We start from the raw sequence: 21,851 nt of genomic DNA on the forward strand, positions 1-21,851 counted from the left end.
AAATGAGAGTGTTTGGCTGTTTTGTTGCTGAGAGAAGTCATGACGGCAAAGAGAAGCTAACCTGAGACCAGCTCAGGAGAGTCTGCTGAAATAATGCAGTTACTATAACAATATTAGGCCCATACTGCGCTCAGCACTCCTCTAATCTTGCCTTGGACAAAAGATTACATGCATAAAGCTTTATGGAAGCAGCGAGAAATCAGAGTAAAAAGCAGAGAACCTATGTGAACTGTCCACTGTGTGCTGGAAGATCATGCTGGTTTTAAGCAAAGACTTTGTAGTTAAACTTTACCCCCATTGGAAAATTACTAATTCATCACATGTCCCAGGCTACAGACAGACATACATACATGCACAAACCTATAATTAAACCCTGCTGAACAGATTACTCTTCTACAGCTGCTTTCTCTATCAATAATCCACTGCTTAATACGCCTGTCTGCTGCTCCTGTTGTTACAGCAGGTGTGTCAACTACACACAAAAGACAGCAAAATCACATCACTTCAGTCATGCATGGCTTGAAATGTAATCATTATTTTGGATCAAATATTTTCATCCTGACACAATAATTTATCCTAATACTGATAAATTGCAGTTTGATGTTTCAATAATGCCACCGGAAATTGCCTGGATCTCTGTTTGACCTCAAATACCAACTGCAGTTGAAAGGACAACTTATAGAAAATGAGGAGACGACATCCACACTAAGCGGCCTTGCCAAATTGAGTGGATTAATTACACAAACAGCAAAACAACCAAGGGATCACAATAGCCCTGTCTGCAAGATGCAAGAAAGGCTTTAAATGGAAGATGAATGAGTGATATGTGCAAAGTGAGAAATCACACCAAATGAAAATGAGGGGAAATTATTTGTACTACCTCTGGTTTCCAGGGTAATTTCTTGGTATGCTGGCTGAGGAACTTCCGAATACGGGTGCGATCTCTGCCGTCAGCCCCTGCTGTCATTGGCTCGTCATCCTTGAAAAAATACAAAAGAAAAAACAGCACTTTTAAAAATCAGTTACCATAAACCAACGCTGATAAAAGGAGTCGACTAATGACAGTCATGGATCTCAGCGGTTAGACTAAGGCCATACATTCATGAAAGCACAAATCCATTCACCCATTCATCCATCCATCGATAACTGAGGTAATCGGACTCTCCAGATCCTGCATATAGTAACTGATATATGAAATGAAAACACTTACTGTACATTGTGAAGTAACAGGCCAAGCAAACAACTTTATTTCCCTACTGTTAAAACCTTGTGTAAATTCCTCCGTACTATTCACTCCTAATCCAGCATTTTGAATTGCCTAAGCCCTAATGTCCAACATACTCCAGTTATTCACCCTGCGGCCAAGATCTTTCCTCCAGGGGACTAAGCCTCATGCTCCAGCCAGAGCACTGCAGGGCTCTTTCTCTGTGGTCTGCTAAGAGGCATGTACATGCTAATGCTGCGCTGTGACGGGTGGGACAGAGCAGAGAGGAGAGCAAGTTCTCAGCCAGCTATGAGGAGATAAAAGGCTGTGTGCCTCCCAGAGGAGGAACAAAGTCACAGAGCTGTTAAATGAGTGGCAAAGCATCCTCCATTTAGCAGAGATGTCAAAAGAGGCACACCTCCACTGAGAAAAGCTGGAGAGGTTTTCAGCACCCCTGAAATGAGGGGCTTTTGTGGAGAAGGCGCTAGTGTTTGCAAAAGATTCAGGGGAGGCGAAAAAAAAATAAAATATTTTTTTAGAGTGGAGGAAGCAAAGAGCCAGAGCTGTCAGATGCCAAGCCTTTGATTACTTTTTTAACTTCCAAGGGAGAGAGATGAAGGAGGGCAGGGAAAATAATGATGAAGAAATGTGACAACAGGCTCCCCTCCTGTCTGTCACCAGAGGAGCGTAAAGTACCTGATGTTTGTGGGTACCAAAAGACTCACAAACAGACTAGTTTTGTTGCGTTTGTGCATGGCATGCACAAACACACACACACACACACATATATATAGATCAACTCAACTAAGGACAAAACATTTATATTGCATCAGCTGGTATCTCATATAAATCAAAAACAACAGAAGAACAAAAAAAGTATGAGAAAGGACTCAGCGGTCAGTCTGATGAATCAAGAGCTGTCTGAACACTAGCAATCTAAATCCCAGTGCCTGAAGCAAAATTATTTTTTGACACATTTGCTGGAAAGCTTACATGACGCTGAATCACAAATATTTTTGCTGTTTTACAGCCTTAAACAGCAGATAAAGTTGTATTAGTAGAACTTTAGTTATGAACCAATAACTGAAAACCTCGCTAATTAAAAGCCCCTTGCTCAGTCTTTAATGAATCCACAGTTAGACTTTTTAAACAGGCTCATCTCTAAATATTAATTTCCACAAAGCTCCATACTTTGACCAGTTTTCTTTCTAATATTACTAAGCATTCATTATGATTATTATTGAGATCCACTCATCCTTCTTTATGTTTGAGGTGTTGTTTATCTCAGCATAAAAGCCGCAAATCTCGGTAGCCAAATGTCTTATAGTAAAGTTTAGACCTTGGGCTGTCTCGGTGACATTGCTTATTATAAGCAAACCAAGAGTCTCTTGTTCCTGACAAGTCAGCTTTAACTGTTTACACATGGGAGTGCTGTTTGAATGATGATTAAAGACCATTCGTGTACAGCACATTAGAGATTTTGTAGTGCGTGGTTACTGATTCTAATTTAAAGAGGCAATGTTTTAGAAATAACTTGAAAGAACAGACTTTACTTCTTGACTGTGGACAGTAATTCACAGGGACACAACTCAGTAAACTGCTGCCTCAGCGTGATCTAACTCAAAGTCTGCATATCGATGCAATACTAAAAGATACAGTTAACTCATTGACCCGAGGCTGCACTACATTCTTCATCAGCTGTATCTCCTTTTTTCCACTATAGTGTGTATTGACTTTCCACTTTGACAAGTTGTTGCTATTACTTACAGTGCACAAATACTTGCAACGTTTTGCAGGACTCATTATTTCAGACTTACAAATCTCATTGTTCGCTGGCACAGGGCCCAGAACCATGTTATCATGTTTTACTGATAATTAATGTTGATACTAACTGGGGCCTGTCAGATGACATTATATATTAGAAGTTGCATCAAGGCAAAACAGGAAATATCAATCACACTGATGAGACTGCCTATTTATCATATGTTTACAATGCTATTTACCTTTTTGACTTTCACTCAAATGGAATAACAAATGATCTATTACACAGCGCACACAGATCTGCTGTGGGAGGAATGAATCAGGGACATAAGGAGTTGAGTGATAGAACCGATCAGAGAGATTTTATCACTGAAATCCATCCATCTCGACTGTCAAAACCCTCGCTTTTGTGGGTGCTTGCCTCCCAGCTGTTTCCTTCCAGACTCCACATGTTCAGAGAGTGAAATTCAAATGGATGACCTTGCTGATCCTAGGCTTGGAAAACAGCTGGGAACAGTGTCCTGGAATACCAATGAGCTTAATTAATCTGCTTTGCTAAACACAAACAAGCACCAGCATCTGCAAAAATCGGTATCGCAGAGAACGGGAAAGAGGGGCAGGGAAGTGGGGCTCATCTCACAAATCTTTTTTTTTTCCCCTCCACCATCCTTCACTATTACCAGCCAACTAAGACAGATTCCACAAGTCCACAAATCCTAATTTCCATCCATGTGAGACTTGATAACCACAGTGGACTAATTGCATTAAATTAACTTCTTTATTCATATTAACTGCCCCACAGGTATACAGTATGTTAATTAGCCCTAACATAATAGTAATAATTCTTCCGATTTTGCATGTTGTAGTTCCAGTGAATCAGCAGTGGCTCCTGGTAACTGATTGATCTAATTAAAATATGGAAATAGATGCAAAGACATTGGGATATGACGAGTGACTAATCACAAATTATTCATCATTTATAATAATGACAAAAAATATTTATGGGGAATAACAGAAAAGTAAGAAAAAGAGAAAAAGAGAAGGAATAAGAAAGATAACACGGGACAAATGAAAGGTAATAAACACAAAAGAGGTAAAATATTATCAGTGGCAAAATAAAGAGGAACAGGAACAACTGGGAGAAGTTTGATAACAGTGCACGGTATGTTTAGGAAGTCTAGTCCTCAGAAATCCCTCCGGCACAGCCAATGTCTGAAGTGAATGTAGACTGCCAGAATCCCTTTCCCATCTGTCTTTACTGAACAGACCAAACAGACCACTGTCTGCTTCGTTTCTGAGCAGTAGCAGATAGCTCTGTGCAGCATTACACACTCACCAGCACTGGTGATCTGTATGTGATGTGACTACAGCTGAAGAGATGGATTTTCAGTTCGCAACTTTCAGGACACACTGGGATCCATAAATTTACTGTTTCTTTCTAGCACAGTTAAACAGTAAGAGGGGAAAAAATAACATCAATTTATTTTATTGAAAAAATAATAACAAAACTGTGCTAGCTTAATTTAAATGAACAGGCACAAAGGCAAGTTCTCAGGCCTACAGCTAGACTATCCTCACTGCAGTAGTAACAAAGTAAAAAAAGCACAGCACATTTTCTTATCCTTACCCAAGGCTAACTTCAACATCCAAATGATAATCTAACTTAAAAAAAGGAAATGAAGCGCCACGGGTTGGCTTGATTTTAATCTTATTCTTGTCATTTTGTTGCTTTTTAGTACTTTACATCATCATGAAGAAAAAAAAGGAAAACTGGGTCTATGATAAACAAGAAAAGCAGCACAGGGAACAATAAGAAAACCTGTGATTTTCGAAATGCTCCGCTTGATGGCTGAGGGAGATGAGTCAGATAAAAACATTATTATGTGGCTCACTTTTTCCGCTTCTTTATGCCTTAAAGGGCAATTATGCCAGCTTAACAGAGATATGTATTAGAGAAAATTACTGAATTATCACCACAAGAGTCTTGTAGGGATCCAAAAACATGTTTATGCAAGTCCTTGGACATTTTTCAACGAACACAACAAGGTCATTATTTGAAAGGGCCCATACCTTGCGCTTCACTAACCACCAACACGCTCACTATGGCAACACAGGGTTTTTCAGCAGCAGCTGGTATAAAAAAGCTTATGAGCTAGCGACTGAGTTTATACATTTTTCCTCATTTGTGCTGTGCATTACACTATATTCTGTAATATTCTATACAGGCACAAGTACAGCAAATGAGATGTGAAGGGTAAGTCTGTCACCTTTGTGTGTCTGGTCCACACACAAAGGTGAATTTCTCGTGGGTGGTCATTGCTTCTCATGACAATATATCAGCAGAGAACATTGCATTTATTGTTGTAATTGCAATGCAATTTAGCTGTAAATAAAAATAGTCAGGGACATAATTATATCTTTCTCCCTATAGAAAGTATATTGAGGAAATAATGCCACTAAAGCATGTTTAAGTTATATAATTCATGCGCATCAAAGAGTTAATCTTAAACTGTGAAAGCTGCCTGAACAACGCTGGCCATTTTTATAAAAAGTGTGTCTATCACTAGCACATCAGCGCTGCTGGAAACTGAAATTTAATTTTTGCCTGCAAACTGTCGTATGCTGGCGTGGCCGCTCTGAGTGTTGGCTAATGAATAGAATTGTCCTGGGAACCACCTCGGTGATCCTGGATCAGTACTCGAGTGTGCTGAGAGGTTGAATAAATCTGCACCCTGATCTCACAATCAGCTGTTCTAGTCTATTTCAGAAAGAATACAGCTTTTGGAGTCCCAATACCCTTACAACCAAATCCCTATTTCTTTTAACAAAGTAGCTGGCACTGCTGAATAGAAATCAGCTCAACCAAATGCATTCAGTTAAATGATTGCAGAACAAATCCCAACCAAGAGAACGAAGGAGTGCAACTATTTTTGTCTCACTGCTTGCATTATTCATGTAAGAAATTACATGCTGGTCAATGGAACAACAGTAGCAAGGCTGAGTGAGGGGGAGAAGGAGAAAAATGGAACATAAATAAGGGACGGCTGCAGTCGATAATAAGAGCGATAGAGTCAGGAGCTCCAATTCATTGGCTGGAAGATTAATGGTGCAGAGATGAGTACAGCAGGGAGACAATAAGACACAAAAGGAGAAGAAGGAGGAGAGAAAGGGAGGCAAGAGAGGAGATGGACAGATGGGGAGATGAAAAACTGCAGACAGTTGAGGCAGAAAAGTTAGAGGATGACCTGTTTGGTATTTACAGAGCACAGATTTTCATGTGATGATGTGTGTCGTGTGTGCACGCATTCATTTTTACTAGTGTGCTGAAAACATGTGTCTGCATTCATGCATCTAAATGTACAGCCAGCAGAAACTGAGTAAGTCAACATTGATTTAATTTAATTTTGGTGGCTGCATCAGAATTGTATGAATATATTTAATTAGTTTTTCCAATATAACTTGTACATTTATAGCTGTTTATACTGTTATACGTACCTTTTGGTACAGCGTTAGGAAAATACTCTGTGAAATGACAATTCAAAGTGTCTTAAATCTTTATAATTTCAGTGTGAATAGTAGTTGATTAGGACAGGGGTCTTATTTAGTGAAAAAGGAGAGATCACGTGAAAGGAATAGAGAACAAATGCAGAGAGTAGAACGAGAGAGCCAGCATCTGAGCAGGAATCCAGCCTGATGCCAAACACACTGTAAGTTGGAACAGCATGTCAGTATTTTGTTGCCCGGGCAATGAAATGTATTACTCTTCTACCATCGAGCGTTTGGGAGGAAAGAGAGAAATAAAGCCACATTAGGCCTGACTTTTATGTCCAGGCTGATTACTACTGACGGGGTGTGACACGGGGCAGCTGGCAAACAGAACAGGCAAACAGTCAACTGCCAATCATCGCTGACCTGCCAGGGCTCAGTCTGACCTAATCAACACACAGCCTCCTTCAGAGGTGGCCTCACACAGTGATGGATATACACAGATGTACCGGCAAACAATTTTGCAGTGCCATAAGGCTACAGTGATGTTGAGAGTACTGGTAAAAACAGGTTTTTTATCAAAAAAGGTAAAAAAGGACAAAAATCTCAAAAGTGTGGATAAATAGTATTTTCCTATATTTTCAAAATATGAACTTGTTGCTACATTACTTGTTCATAAAATAGAGTATTTTATCAAAAAGCACCTGGTTTCTTTCTTTGAGAGAGCACAGTTCTGCCAAGAAATTGAAAATACATGAATCACTTTCTTATAATGACACAAATGCTGAAGAAAAGGCTTTTTGTGGGATGTCGTTTGCCTGTTCCAACAACGATAGAGAAAAAAAAATATAGCAAAGGAGAAGAGTTTGAAATGTCACAGAAAAGTTTATAGAGTGGCAGTAGTTGTTGGGTGGTGTAGATTTGCTGCCAAGGTTTTGGACATATTAAGCCTTTCCAGTACTTTGGTGGGTAATCTAATTAGGATCCTGTTACAGTAAATCCAGATGAGACGGAACAAATAGACGGAGAGTTTGTGCAAGCGGTTCTGATCGACCTTCTGCTGTCTTTGTTGTAGCTTCTGTTTGTGAATTTGCTTTAAGTTCCATTTTATATTCTGTCTTTTTGTCTTACAATCTGTGCATGTCTACATCTGAAAATCTAAATTTCTGCTGGTGTCATTTGGTTTTCTTACAGGGGGTAGAGTGTGGTAGGCACAGAAGTGGTTTGGCAATGATGAAACAGGCTGGTTTCCTGGGGCGAATAGCATCTAAAATGCAATGCCTGAACTGACAAAGAAAGCACTTTTCTCTCTCGGTTGCTTCCCCTGTTCATGTGTGTTTGTTTGTGTGTTTAAGAATGTGAACTCCGCTGTGAACTATGTGCGTATCACATGCACAGCATCCAAATCTCAGCACATCTGCTAGATGGACATCAAAGCATAAAGATTTTAAAATGCTCTCTCCTCCCGCTTCACACAGAAAATTCAGAATGGGGTGACTTTTCATCCACGCAACACACAGATGTATACCACATAACTAATTAGTAAAGGAAGCGCATCAAAAACCTCAAGTGTATTATGAATGACAGATGCATCTGTGAAAAGTTTAATAATTGGATAGGGAATGTTCCAGAGTCTCTAATCTCAAAGTGACCATTTTTAAGCTCAACCACAATATCACATGGAAACAGTAAGTACAGCCCTCCGTTTACACTCTCAACTCATTACATTTGGAATTAAGGGTTCCAGATTAGGTGCCAGTGATCTGAACCTCTTTAAACTGCTTAAAACTTTAACAGCTATAGAGTTTTCTCGCAGACGGGTGGCTGTGGCTCAGCCAACCAGTGTGGCGAGTGGTTCCTGAGCTCCTTACTGTCACTGGGTAAAATCCCATGCAAAGAGGGTTCTCAGGTTGCTTGCACATGTGGTCTCCTGTATTTTGCATGAAGACAACCGTGTGTCTGTAAATACTTGCAAAAGTTACTACTAAATGACCGGCAGTCAAACTTGAAAAAGTGCGACCCGAAATGAAGAAGTAAAAGTTTTGCCTCAACTTTTACTTTGACAAACAGCCTTCATTTCCTGTTTGTGTCACACTTTTCACAGTTTCACCACTGATCAGAGAGCTCCTTCCGAGCGTTTGCAGGCAAGCACTCCATGGTGCTACAGTCAACTGTGGTAATCTGCTAGTGTCCATAGCAGGGAACAAAGCATCTAGGAAATATTAAGTTTTCCTGTGCAATAAAGAAAAGGGAGAAAACACTGATAAAACTACTTTTGTGTGCTTATGAAAAGCCAAAAAGAAATTTAGTTGATCCAACTTTGTCACACATTCAAAATGGCGGACAAGTTGATGTCACATGGTTAGCAGTCACATGACCTCAAAAATCAGCTTTTCTACTTGCTATTTAACAATGTGGCCCTTTAACTCTTAGAGTTAAAGCTCTGTAAGACCTCCAGGAAAAATGGTAAATGGCCTGTATTTATATAGTGCTTTACTAGTCCCTAAGGACCCCAAAGCACTTTACATATCCAGTCATCCACCCATTCACACACACATTCACACACTGGTGATGGCAAGCTATGTTGTAGCCACAGCCACCCTGGGGCGCACTGACAGAGGCGAGGCTGCCGGACACTGGCGCCACCGGGCCCTCTGACCAACACCAGTAGGCAACGGGTGAAGTGTCTTGCCCAAGGACACAACGACCGAGGCTGTCCAAGCCAGGGATCGAACCAGCAACCTTCCGATTACAAGGCGAACTCCCAACTCTTGAGCCACGCCACGATCGAAAAAAAACAGAGAGTCTACCAAAATAACCAAATTACACAAAATAAATGATCCAACTGCAAGTAGTATATTCTATTAAGTGGTTTAGCTTTAACATGACTGCCTTGCTTGTGTTCAAATTAGTCCACTAGATGCAGTGGACCAACTTCTCTGGCATCATGACAGGAAAAAGGCAGTTTTGTGTTAAGAAGGACAACCTTCTTAGATAAGTGCTCTGGAAGATTAATGATTAGCCAGTTGGGGACATGAAAGGGACCTGAGCTATTCTGAACTCATTGTAAGGTCTTGTCATATTTTTAATGGCCAGTGCTCTCTCATTTCCAGCATCCCTGAGACATGGCTACTATATAAGAAAAGGGGAAACTTGCTGAAAAATTTAGACAATTTTATCTGTAAGGTGATCAGTTGACGTGGAAATAAAGTTTTCAAGGACCTCATAATTTAATCATAAGACATGCAGGTAACCTGTAACTGTAGGTGTCTAAATGAAATGAGAGAGATGAAACAGCAAAAAACTCACTTGCATGGGAGGCGCCCCAGAAAAAGCCTTCAAACAAGAAAAAAAAAAGTTTCAAACAAGAAGATCCGAGTATAATTATAGTTTTCCAGTGACACAGGTGTGTACTAGTCATGTGCTATGGGAATGGGACTGAACCGGGGATACGGTTGTTTAGCCACAGTAACAGTGGACATTTGTGCAAACCAAAATGCTTTAAGGAAAATAACTTCTTACCAAACCTGAAACATGATAGTGGAAATGTCTGAGGGGCTGAACAGCTGACAGCTAGCTATCAGTTTTGAATCACATCAAAGACTGCTTAAAGATAACGTGAAGCCAGATGAAAATGAAACACAAGCAGAGCTATCAACAGAGGGACCCTTCAATACAGATTAGTACATCCACCAAGGAATGGTTAAAAGAATAAAACGAGGCCTAATCAAGGAAACTGCCAAAGGCTTAATTTCAGTTTAAAATTTTTTGGTAAAAGATTTAAAGAACTCACAACCCTTTCAACTAAATACACACAGCTTGAGACAGAGGACAATTTTTCCAATGCCAGAGACACGTAGACAATTATGAAAAATGCATACACAAAGTTATTTCTGCTAAAGGGGAAATAGCTTCTGATGCCAATAATTCCCAAATAATTCACCAAATAATTCCCTTTTTGCACAGAAGAAAAAGATATCTGACATTTAATGTTTTTGTTCAATAAACTGTGCAAAGAGCTAATTTTCTTTTGGTCTTGCTTAAGTATTCGTCCTATATCTGTAGGAACTACTTCAAATAGGCTATTAAAATAAGTCAGAATTCCCAATTCTTATTTTTTTTTTTTTATCATTACTCATATTATTACTTCTTTATTATCTGTGATCATAAGTTAAGATATCACACACAGAGGACCTCAACTGCTATTGTGGAGATTTTGCCCATAATCAACATTTATAATTATATAATACATATATTTTATTTTATTTTATCCTGCTTTAAATACATTAAGGATAGTGACAAGGGATAACAGATGTGCCAGTCATCACAAAATAATCAGAAGAAACTGACTGGCTCAAAATGTGATTGCTAATGCTGAATACAAACCATTACAAAGTAAATTTATTTAAATTGCAAAAAACAAATGCAATAGTGCAAAAATATGCAAAACCTTTGTTATAACAACTTATTGTTTTTAACTATAAAAAGCACATTTGTAAGTTGTAGCTTCCCTAGTGATAACTGATTTCCCAGTGTCCCAGTTAACAAGTCCAGCGAGTAAACATTCACAGTAACCACCGTACTACACTGGAACACCTAACGGCATCTGAATAAAATGGGGCCATTAGTTACACCTGTATTTGACAAGTTGAAATGGTTTTTATGGGCTAAATGTGAGCTGAGCAGTGTTCTGCGTCGTGCAGCCATTTCAGCTGCAAGTTGAATTTTACCACTCACAGCTTTGTCGCCACTGTGGTGAGAAAACAGTACATTTCCGGGACTCTGGAGCAAACCTAGAAAAATAACTTTCTCCTTAATACATAAAATATTAAAGGCAGTTTGAACTCCAAATTACATTTTTCATATTTCTTTAAAGAACAAAAGAAGTCTAATGATTTATGTATGAGAGTATGCAATAAATACTCAGCACAGCTGTGTAATTACACATATCTCTGTATTTAAGAACATCCCAGTAGACAAGACAACAATTACTGTACATCTGAAGGTCGAGCTAACAAGACATACTATCTGTGTAATTTGTGCTGAAGAACTTTTGGCATGCCGTATCTGTAATATATGCAGCAGATTCTTTACTGCCCGGCTAATTTCTGTAACTGACATTTGTGCAGTCCAGCTTCCTCTGTCCTCCTTTACTAGTTTCTCCCCTCTATCCATCTTCCTTGGGTAATTTTCCAGTTCTTTTCCATCTACTAAGAAATACTTTATTTTTAATCTAATTTAACTGATTTCCTTCAAAGTACAGAGAAAGCGAAATGAATTTTAATACAAAACCAACCCATCCCTGACTGGATATATGAGAAACCACTTATTACGTAAGCTCTTTACATGTTGTTTATGTTTGCCAAGCACTCAGCGTCAAATCTGCACTACGAAAAGCTCTAAACTTTCTTACTCTGCTCTCTATCTCTAGCTGAGAAAGACAAATTTTCTATTTTTTTTACCTCTAAGAGCAGAGAAAAAGCCATACTCAGTGTTGCCTCTTAAAGCAAGCTGGGTCTATGGTAAGTAGCTCTGCATCCTCTCGTGGTTTGCAGACATGCGTCTGTTTCGCATGTCAGGCATCTTTAACCTTAGTGACATATTTTGAGAACCTGCTTTAGCCTTTCTCTCTCTTCCTGACGCCTCTCTCCCTGAGAGCAAGTCAAACTGACAGAATAGATATGGGCATGTTTGAGTAGGAGGCTTCCAGATAATAAACTGCGTCAAAACTAATGTCTCTTCAGCTTTCGCCTCCACAGCCCACTTCATCAACTGCACACCTGTTTGGAGATCTCAAATCCACGTGTTGGTCTCATCTATTACCATCTCAGTGAAAAAATAAATAAATAAGAAATCTCTAACTCACTTCCCTTCGCTTGCCTCTAAGATGTTTTATGCAGCATAGTCATCTGTAAACATGCCTCATTCCTGTTTGTCACCAAGACAACAAAACAGACAAAGAGTAATTAAAATTGCCCCTGCTGCTTTGTGCTTAATGTCCCTGTCAACCCAATATAGCCTCGGAGCCACTTCACAGCAATGTGCTGCCTACATTTGGCCCAGGAGCTCTTTTACATTGCCAAGTCACACTGCAAAGTACTGAGCTGAGGTGCAATTCATAAAATCATTCTGCTCACCTGACAGCGAAAATGTACAAAATGGGGAAGCTTTTATTTTTCACAACAGTGAAATGCATCAGTATTTTGGGGGGTTACAAGCTCAAGCTGCAGAATCACTTGGGCTAAACCTTTAAAAGTTTGACAAAATTACTGCCATACCAAAGAAGAACATGTCAAAGTAGGCAACAGTGACAGAGAGAACACTATGAACACTTTATAATTTAAGGATTATTGTATGTGTAATAAGTGCAGTCTACTTCATGCAGACAGTAGATTGGTGCAGTCTTTTAATAAGCTCAACTGGAGGTTTTTCAAAGAGCATATGTTGTGTGAACCATGCTTTTTTGTACATATCTGAAAAACACTGAATAGAGAATTATAGTTTTGATATGAATGACACCTTTGATCACCTGCGCACTATTCTGACACTCTGTCACTGCTTTTTCTGACTGGCTTTCAAATGTTATCATTCAGCCTGTAACTTCTTTGAAATCTGCTCTATTTTAGCACCCATGTACCAAACGATCTAGCAACTTAGTGGCTGGGCTATTCACTGGTGTCTGCACAAGTTAGTGGAGATGGATAGTAGAGAAACAAGCAATGAATCTTCATCATAGCCAGTCACTGCTTGTCTCTCGCCCATATACACCCACAGTCCCAAGCTGTTCATTTGTCTTAAAGCTATGATTGTACATCTCAGACCTCATGCTCATTCAGTCCCTTTCCCTGTCCCCCTTTATGTTTTCCATCCATCCATGCTTCCATCCATGCTTCTGTCCGTCCATCCAGTCTCTAGACACTCGGAGGGAGGTGGAAAGGTAATTTATAGCTTATTCCAGGACACGGCATCCACCTCTATTTACAGCACACCTACATTGTTCTGGAGACCCCATCAATATCAGGCAGGTGTGTGGGTTGTAATTTCATCTATCTGCAAGTGTCTTGTCAGATCAGAGATGACACGTACCATGGAAAGACACACCAACACCTCTAGTACTGTATACAGAGACATCAAGAATCCCACACACTATAGGATTCCACTCACTCATACCCTACACACAAAAAGAGGAAAATGGTCTTTGATTTACTCTATGATTAAAATTTCACTGTCTGTATGCAATTTATGTTGTGTTCTATGTTGTAAATCATAAAGACTGAAAGAACAAAACTTATAAGAAATTCTCCAACATATATAGATGCTGAGAGGGGTTCCAGATGAGTTTAAATTGGCAAACCCAATAGCTAACAGGTTTGAGTCTGATGGCAGAATTTTCACGGCAGGAGAAGAAGATGACTGGCTGTGACAAAGCGGTTGCTCTGGGTCAAGGGTCATTCTTTCAGTCTTACTCTGTACATCTGTCTTGTCACCTCTGCTTCTTTTACCATGACATGACATCTTTCGTCAGATTTTTCTTCTTCTCTCTGTCGCTCACACCTACAGCTAGAGAGAAAGATTGCAAATCCTCTGAACTTAGAAGCATTTCTGCATTGATTTTGCCTCAAATGTAATCTGATTTTCATGTAATCACACGGAAACATCTGACTAAACTTATAAAACCCAAGAACTTTTTATGTCTTTTTTGAGCACATTAAGTAATCAGAAGGCTGTCTGGGAAAAGTAAGTGAACTCTAAAAACACATAAAAGCTCCTTTAGCAGCAGCAAAACTCAATCAAAGGCTTTTTTTCTAGTCTTTTATGAGACTTGAATAATGGTAAGAAAATTCTGGGCCATTCCTTTCACAAAAAAACTGTTTCAATTCACTATTTTTTTTGGCCGATGTCTTGATTGAACAGCTCTGTTTGGGTTAAGCCAAACCCTGTCAGCTGGGCTAAGGTTAGTTCATTTCCTTGGCCATTCAAGAAACCTATTATACTGATTTACTTTTGTCTTTTCTTTGCACCTCATAAAACCTCTCCAAAACCTCTGGTTATGGATGGCTGCCCTGGCAGCCTCCAGTAAATTGTTTTTGCTACAATTCCCAACACTGGATGTTCAGGTCCTTAGGCAAGTCGCTCAGGACCAAGATGGTCTGTTAACTATGCTTCACAATTTACATGTGGTTTTGATATAGGTGTACAGTGCTATGACTTTTCAATTTAATAATGCATTGTACATTCTTGGTCGATAGAAAGATAATTCAGCTTTTCTTTATTTTTTAACTATATATTTATTTATTTATGATCACACCTTTTGGATTTGCTGTGAACTCTGCAGGATGCCCACTCTGAAGAAGAGTAGCAACTTTACACCTCCCCCATTTGTCTATTTGGGGACTAGAAATAATTTTTTTCTCACTTTCTCTGTTATGCATCTCTATAATACTAAGGTTTCTATACACTGCTCTAATGTCCAGTGAAAGTTGTGGCTGAGGCATTGCACCAACCAATCTTCTGGGAAGAGCTGACTTTATCAGTAACAGGACTCGACAACTCAGTACATTGCACGTATTCCCCTAAATTTAACAGCTGAGTTAGCAGTGAGATTTAGTGACATTTTCCAGCCTGGACTAAACAATTACTTAGTGCAGGGGTCGGCAACCCTAGGCACGCGTGCCACCGTTGGCACGCGAAGGGTTAACTGATGGCATGCACGACCATAGCTGGACTGGACATCGGGCATACCGGACATTTGCTCAGTGGCCCGATGATTTTTTTTTTTTTTTTTGTGGTGGATTGGGCAGACGCTGGTCGGTCTGTAAAAATAACTCATAACAAGTGGTGGAGGCCAGCAGGTGGATGAGGGAAGGGGAGGCAGGAGGAGGAGAGACCCGAGGCAGCCGCCGGTCGGAGCGTCAGGTGAACTGAACTTCAGGTAAGAAGTTAATGACCTGCAGTCTATCTGGGTCAGATATAAACCAAGTTTAGGTGGAGTTTATTTTCGTTGTGCTGACTTTTTACAGTCAGTTACAATAACTCGTACTGCGTACTAGCTAGCATGACGGAATTTACATACTGCTGGGCGGGTGCTATGATTTTATTGATAGTGAACTTTATTTTATTCATAAGGTTAGTTACTAGAGTTGCCAACCGGGTCCGCATTCAGAGAAATTATTACGCCTTTCGTGTTGAGCTGAGAAGGAACACAGTTTGTCCCGGACTTCAGCCAGGATGGAAAAAGACAAAGCTGGAGTTATTGTGTCTTTGCTGCACAGCTGCATCTTCTTCTTCTTTCATTCTCTCCCCTCTCTCTCCTGTTGCTACTTCAATCATGAAACTGATCAATGATCAGCTGATCAGCTTTTCTCTCTTGTTTGTTTATCGCCCACTTTGCGCCAGAAAGAGGAAACCGCCGGATGTTGCGCTAAACAGCAGCAGCACGTTTAAGCTTGGTCAGCTGTTGTTAGAATGTATTTAATATTAATTTCTAGTATCAGCTGATGTTTTCTGGAGCCACAGCTGTAAAAGCTGCTGGTCATGATATCTGGTGAGAGGGAAACATGGAGATGAAACCAGGAGATGTCCTTACTGAATCATCAGAGCTGAACAGGTGATGGAGAAACAGGTTTACAGTTAATATCTGGGGGGCCGGGTTTGGGACTTTCAGGTGTATGGACCAATGTTTTATTTTCTGATCAAACCAGAAATCTTTAATGAGCAGCTAGATTTGTCTGGCATTAACTGGCTGAGTTAATGCCAGTTAATGCACATCGAAGCAGCTGGAATCCACAGCTGTGCGTGTTCATGGAGCTGCATTTTCACCTGCTGGACATCACTACCTGACAAGTTTAACTGTCTTCAGAACATTGCAGAGGCCTTATTGACAGTATTTGGCTCTACATATCTGTGTGAGCAGATTTTCTCTCACATGAGTGTCCTCAGGTAGCCGTCTGAATGCTGGACACTCGGAGACCTGTGTCTCTGAGTGGGAGACCAGAGATCACATTAACATGTGTGTCCCTGTATTAACAAACATACCATATTGGCCCAGTTTATTTTTCTTATCATTGTTGTGAAGAGACCATAAATAGCATTTGTATTTTCTGTTGTACAGTTCATTTGCTGTTATGGAGTTCTTGTTATGAATAAATAGTGTCTTTTTATTGTTTCAAAATAGCTGATAACTATTCGCTGATAGCTGCCAACATCTGCAAACAAATATAATTCTATAAAGTGGTTCTATATAATGTGTAACTGTTCATATAGAGCGTTATTAAATTTATTGCTAATGCAATCATATGGCACACTGACTTCTGAGGAAATTTTAAATGGCACTCGCCATCAGAAAGGTTGCCTACCCCTAACTTAGTGTGTTCAATAAACACATGAAAACCGTGTGTCATTAATTTAGTGAGAATGTGCCTATAATTGCAACTTAAGCCCCATTCACATAAAAGCAGCATCACCTCATTTTGTAATAATTACAGAAATGGTCTGTGATCTGAGCTCCATGCAAATCTACCTGACCCATAATTTCTAAAGAAAAAAAAATACCTCATATTATCCAACATTTTCCCAAACACTGAGGTAATAGTATTTGTCCTATTTAAATGGGCACTTGTGACTTTCATTATTTTCCTTTCCTTCCTCTGTTCTGCTTCTTTCTCTCATCACAACTATGGAGGCTGTGTGAGTACACATGAGGTCTCCTGGTAATACCAACCACACACAAGTAGGACTTTAGATGAAGGCTACATCACATTACGTGTGCAATCAATGCAGAAATTCTGGTAAACGTAAAGGGTTTACTCACTTTTGTGCAACTCTACACCAAATGTAGGAGGACAATTTTGCACCTAGTATAATGGGTCATTTACCACATGCAGTTGCTTCATTATGGCTCTAGGTGCAGCACGAATTCACAATCTTTTCTGACAAAAAAATTAAAGTTTTTCTACATGAATAAGTCAGAATAGTCAGTGCTTTCACATTTTCATGCTACATTTCACAAAATAGGCATGTGAAATGATTCAAACATTTCGACATGCCTTCTTTCATGTGGTAGTGTCACAACAAACTGAGTGCAAGCTGCGACTGTACTTTTGTTGTTCTTTGCTATTCCAGCTATTCCAGCTTTAGATTATTAAAGATGTTTGGCTTTTGTGTCTTCATGAGTTGACTGCCAAGTTCCATTTGATCCATTTTACTGTTTTATCTTGAAATAACCTATAAACTCTTACATATATCTCATCTGTAAATCAGGCACATGCATCCAGATTAATTACAGTAATATAAATTACTAACTACCTACTGTATGAATCATCTTGACCCAGAGAGTCACTTGCTGCATACAATCAGCTGTAAACACTCAGATGGAGGGAGGTGAAAAAAAAGATCAGTACAGCATTATAACCTGAGTTGGCCTCTTCAAACTTTTAATAACTGCAACCTGTGCATTCTTATATCTTCAAAAAAGAGAACAAAGTAAACAGCAAAGAGTGTTCTTGCCAGCTAAATCTGTGAAAAGTGATAGGTCTTCTCAATAAGAAGAAATGCACACAACTCAATTCTGCTCCAGAAATATGAGCAAAATTGCATTTTTCAAGTGAATTGGTCAATTTCTGGCAAGTCCATATGACAGCAGAGAAAAAAGTGGAAAGCAGATGTGACATGTTTGACCTATGCTCCATTAGTTTCCAGCAGTCAGCCATCTGACAAAAAAGTACACTCTCCTGTGTGGAAGTTTTGGTTTTGTGTCATATGTCCCTGGACTACGAAGCAAAGCTGGCTAGTTAGTGTTAGTATTGGGAAGAAGCTTAACGATTCTGTCTGTGATATGTGCTAATTAATGTTTGGTGCGAGCTACACTGTTTGCCTTAAAACTCGGTTCACTAGTTTATGATGAGACCTTATCCAGGACTGAGACAACACGGAGAGGGGAAAAGAAGAGATCGCTTTTATATTAAATTGTGGAAGCACAACCACTGCTTGTTAAAGCATACTTGGTGTTTCTTCGCTCACAAATTGCCCCCACATGTGGCAAAACATTCTTCATCCAACAATTACTCACTAAATGGTACACATCTCAGCTTTAATGCATATTTAGTGTAACAATGATGAGCATTAAATTGACCTTGAAAAGAAAATAGGTCTCAAAAGGTCATCTAGCTAATTTAGTTAAAGAAATCTTTACCTCTTACACACTGGCATCCAGTCATTTGTTTTCAGTTCTGAACAAGAGTGCATCAGAGAGCCAAAGATATGCACTTGTGCTACACCATTGACTCACTGGTTGCAATTAACATAGTGCTTCTCCGGACTGGTCAGATGCAAATTGAAAAAGCCAATAAAAATTGGTTTTCTCCCACAAGCTGCCATCTCACAGGAGTCTGAATGGCTACTCTGGATCCATCCCTGCCTCCCAGCCAGCAGCATTGACCCAGGTGTCGATATACCTGTAAATTTCTTCTGGCTAAAGTGAGAAAAATCAAGGCAGCAGGTTGTTTAATGACAGAATAAATCCAGGAGGATGTTCAAAGCAATTGATATCCAGACAATACCAGCAGAGTCCAACAAAGCACTTCTGTCCACTGTTGTAGCGAGATTAATAGCCTGTTTGGTTGTCCTGCTTAAGTCTTTAACCCACGATAAAACGAAAAATCACCATTTTGTCTTTTTTAAGTCGTTCCATGGTCAAGGTTTGATGACAGTGCAAGTCATCATAGGAGCATGTGAAATGCAAAATAGCTGAAGTACAGCATGACTGAAACCGAACTGATCATTTACCAGCGTGGCAGAGGTCAAATTTCATCTGGGTTTTCTAAGGAAATCAAAGCAGTGTGGACAGTACCTGTATAGCAGGTTACACTGACAACGAGGTATAACATCATAATATCACAAGAATAATACTATAATAAAACAAAGAAGTGGTATTTTAAAGTAAGAGCAGATCATTTTCTTAAACCTGAAGAATGAGGTGAGGAAATGACAATGAAAAGGCTGAGAAAAGAGAAATATTATTTAGGCTTAAAAGACTTAGGGATGGGCTATCATATGTGCATGCCTTCCTATATTTCGTCAAAGTAAACATGAAGCAAGGGTGGGCAGCAGGTGCATCATCATATTAACTTGCAGAAAAAGGTCTTTGTCAGCTGTGATAACTGCTGAGACTATTTTCTAAGACTAGTTTATCAGACAGCCAGAGAAAATAGGAAAATAAAACAAATCCCGCCGTATCAACCATGTCTTCATTTCTTTTGAACAAATGTATTTTTAATGATCATAAACACAGTTTGTGGATTCTTTGTACATCAGCATAAACAGTGCAATTGAACATTGGAATTGCTAATCCGCAATCAAATATCAAATATGAATGAAGCTTTGTTACACAGTGTCAAAAATCATTTAATAACTGTTGTGGTTGACAAATAAAATAGCAAGCAAGCAAGCAAGCAATTTATATAGCACTTTCAGATCAGCCCCCCAGCTGAACACAAAGTGCTGTACACTTGACATGCCAAAGTGATACATTGAACATGTTAAAAAAATAAGAAAAATAATAATATAAAAATAAATAAAATATATATATATAAAAATGATTATTAAAATGACATTAAAATAAATAAAATTAGCACAAATAGCAAAGACAATAATAAAATAGTATAAAAAATGATGATGAGAATTACATTTAAAACAATAAAATCAGCACATTAGATCAAAACAATAAAATCAATAAAAATAGCAGCCCGTCTTGATTATAATAGTGTTTATATGCTGCTGATAAATACTGAATAAGAGAGTGAATATCACCACTTACACTAAACGGTGATCCCCAATATTCTCTTTATTGTTGAAGATCAGAGAAAAACTGGTAGAAGAAGTAGAGACAAAGGTGACAAAGAAGTGATGATGAGGCAAATAAAGATCTTTAAAAGAAGAGAAGAAGAAAGTGTGTGACTGTGGATGATGAATCAGACAAAAATCCTGAGGGATCAGTCAACAGGCTCCAAGTGTCTGGCTTCTGCCTGGACAGCATGGGGACAGCAGAGATCAATAAGGAGTAAGGCCTCCTGGCTGGTGGCTGGTTCAGCACGGGTGGAAATAGATTATAACTGAAACACATACTCCAGTTTTCTACTTCAATAAGCAGAGAAAGATTAGAGTTAAAGAAGGGAAAATAACAAAACAAACAAAAATGTATATATAATTTCATTTTGATGATGATGACTTATAGCTCATCAGGACTGTCAAGAGAAGCTGGTTCATGAACTTAATGTACTTAATGCTCCTCTCATAGAGCCGAGCCATCTATGAGAGGAGCACTCTGTGCTTCCCTCTGCTAACAAGATTTATAGAGATGACAATTTCCTTTTCCAGCAGGACTTTGCATTTGTTCAAAAAACTCCTGCAAAATGGTTTGCAGACCATATTATTACTAAGTTAGCTAACTCATATGATCTGAATCCCACAGAAAATCTATGGCGTATTGTCAAGAGGATGATGAGAAACACCCGACCCAAAATCACTGCTATGAAAGCAACCTGGGCTTCAGTAACACCTCAGCAGTGTCACAAGACTGACTGCCTCCACGCTGTACAGATGCAGTAATGTGTACGAATATACATCCTATTCAGAAGATGGGCATTTTTGCATTTTAAATCTTGTTTGGATTTGATTGGTATTAGAATTTTGTGATAATTTGAGATACTGGATTCCTGATTAGCCATGACCGTCAGAATTAACACAAAAAAGGCTTGAAATATTTCACATTACATTTAATGAATGTCTCTTTGAACTAGTTTATGAAAAAAAATATTTTTTTCATGATATTCTAATGTTTTGAGATGCACTAGCAGAAGTAAAGTGACAATCTAAACAGGTAAACAGAAAATGACCTTGGGCGTCAGTGGTATTAAATGGTATCTGCAAATAAAAGAAACATTGCTAACCTAAACAGCATTTGGGTGCTTGTTCACGGCTTCTCAAGCTTTAAAACTGTCATTAGCATTTTTGTAAGGTTTACATATTCTGTAGGACTCTACATGAGGGTACATCAATAAGTTAATACATCTTCCCGCATACTGGTGAATGTTTTAAAGGCACTCTTAGATGAAAGAGTGTGGATTCAATGAAAAAGGAGACACTTGAAAGCCGGCACCTATGGAAAACTCCTGAAGGGAAAGCTGAAAAGTAAATCAAAACACAAAATCCCCTCCAACTCTTCTGGGATATGGCACTCGCTCTAAATCTGGCAAACAGGGAGTACTGATGAAAGCAGGAACTGTTCCCACAGGGATGCAAATGAATCTTCTCCACCTCTTCCTTAGACCCATAGCAACACAACATGCCCACACCAACAATTTTATTTCAATTACTCACATCGCTCTCTCCCTCCATCCATCCA

At 39.1% G+C, this 21,851-nt stretch overlaps 1 protein-coding gene across 1 annotated transcript in view; it reads right to left on the reverse strand.

Moving 5' to 3' along the window:
* b4galnt4a (beta-1,4-N-acetyl-galactosaminyl transferase 4a) overlaps positions 1–21,851 on the reverse strand; it is a 149,399-nt gene that overhangs the window by 68,155 nt on the left and 59,393 nt on the right. Inside the window, exon 3 of the mRNA XM_005471011.4 lies at positions 881–979. Coding sequence (XP_005471068.1) covers positions 881–979 — 99 coding nt within the window. The remainder of the gene's footprint in view (positions 1–880; positions 980–21,851) is intronic.

Source organism: Oreochromis niloticus, linkage group LG7 (assembly GCF_001858045.2).
Source record: "Oreochromis niloticus isolate F11D_XX linkage group LG7, O_niloticus_UMD_NMBU, whole genome shotgun sequence".
Lineage (NCBI taxonomy): Eukaryota > Metazoa > Chordata > Actinopteri > Cichliformes > Cichlidae > Oreochromis > Oreochromis niloticus.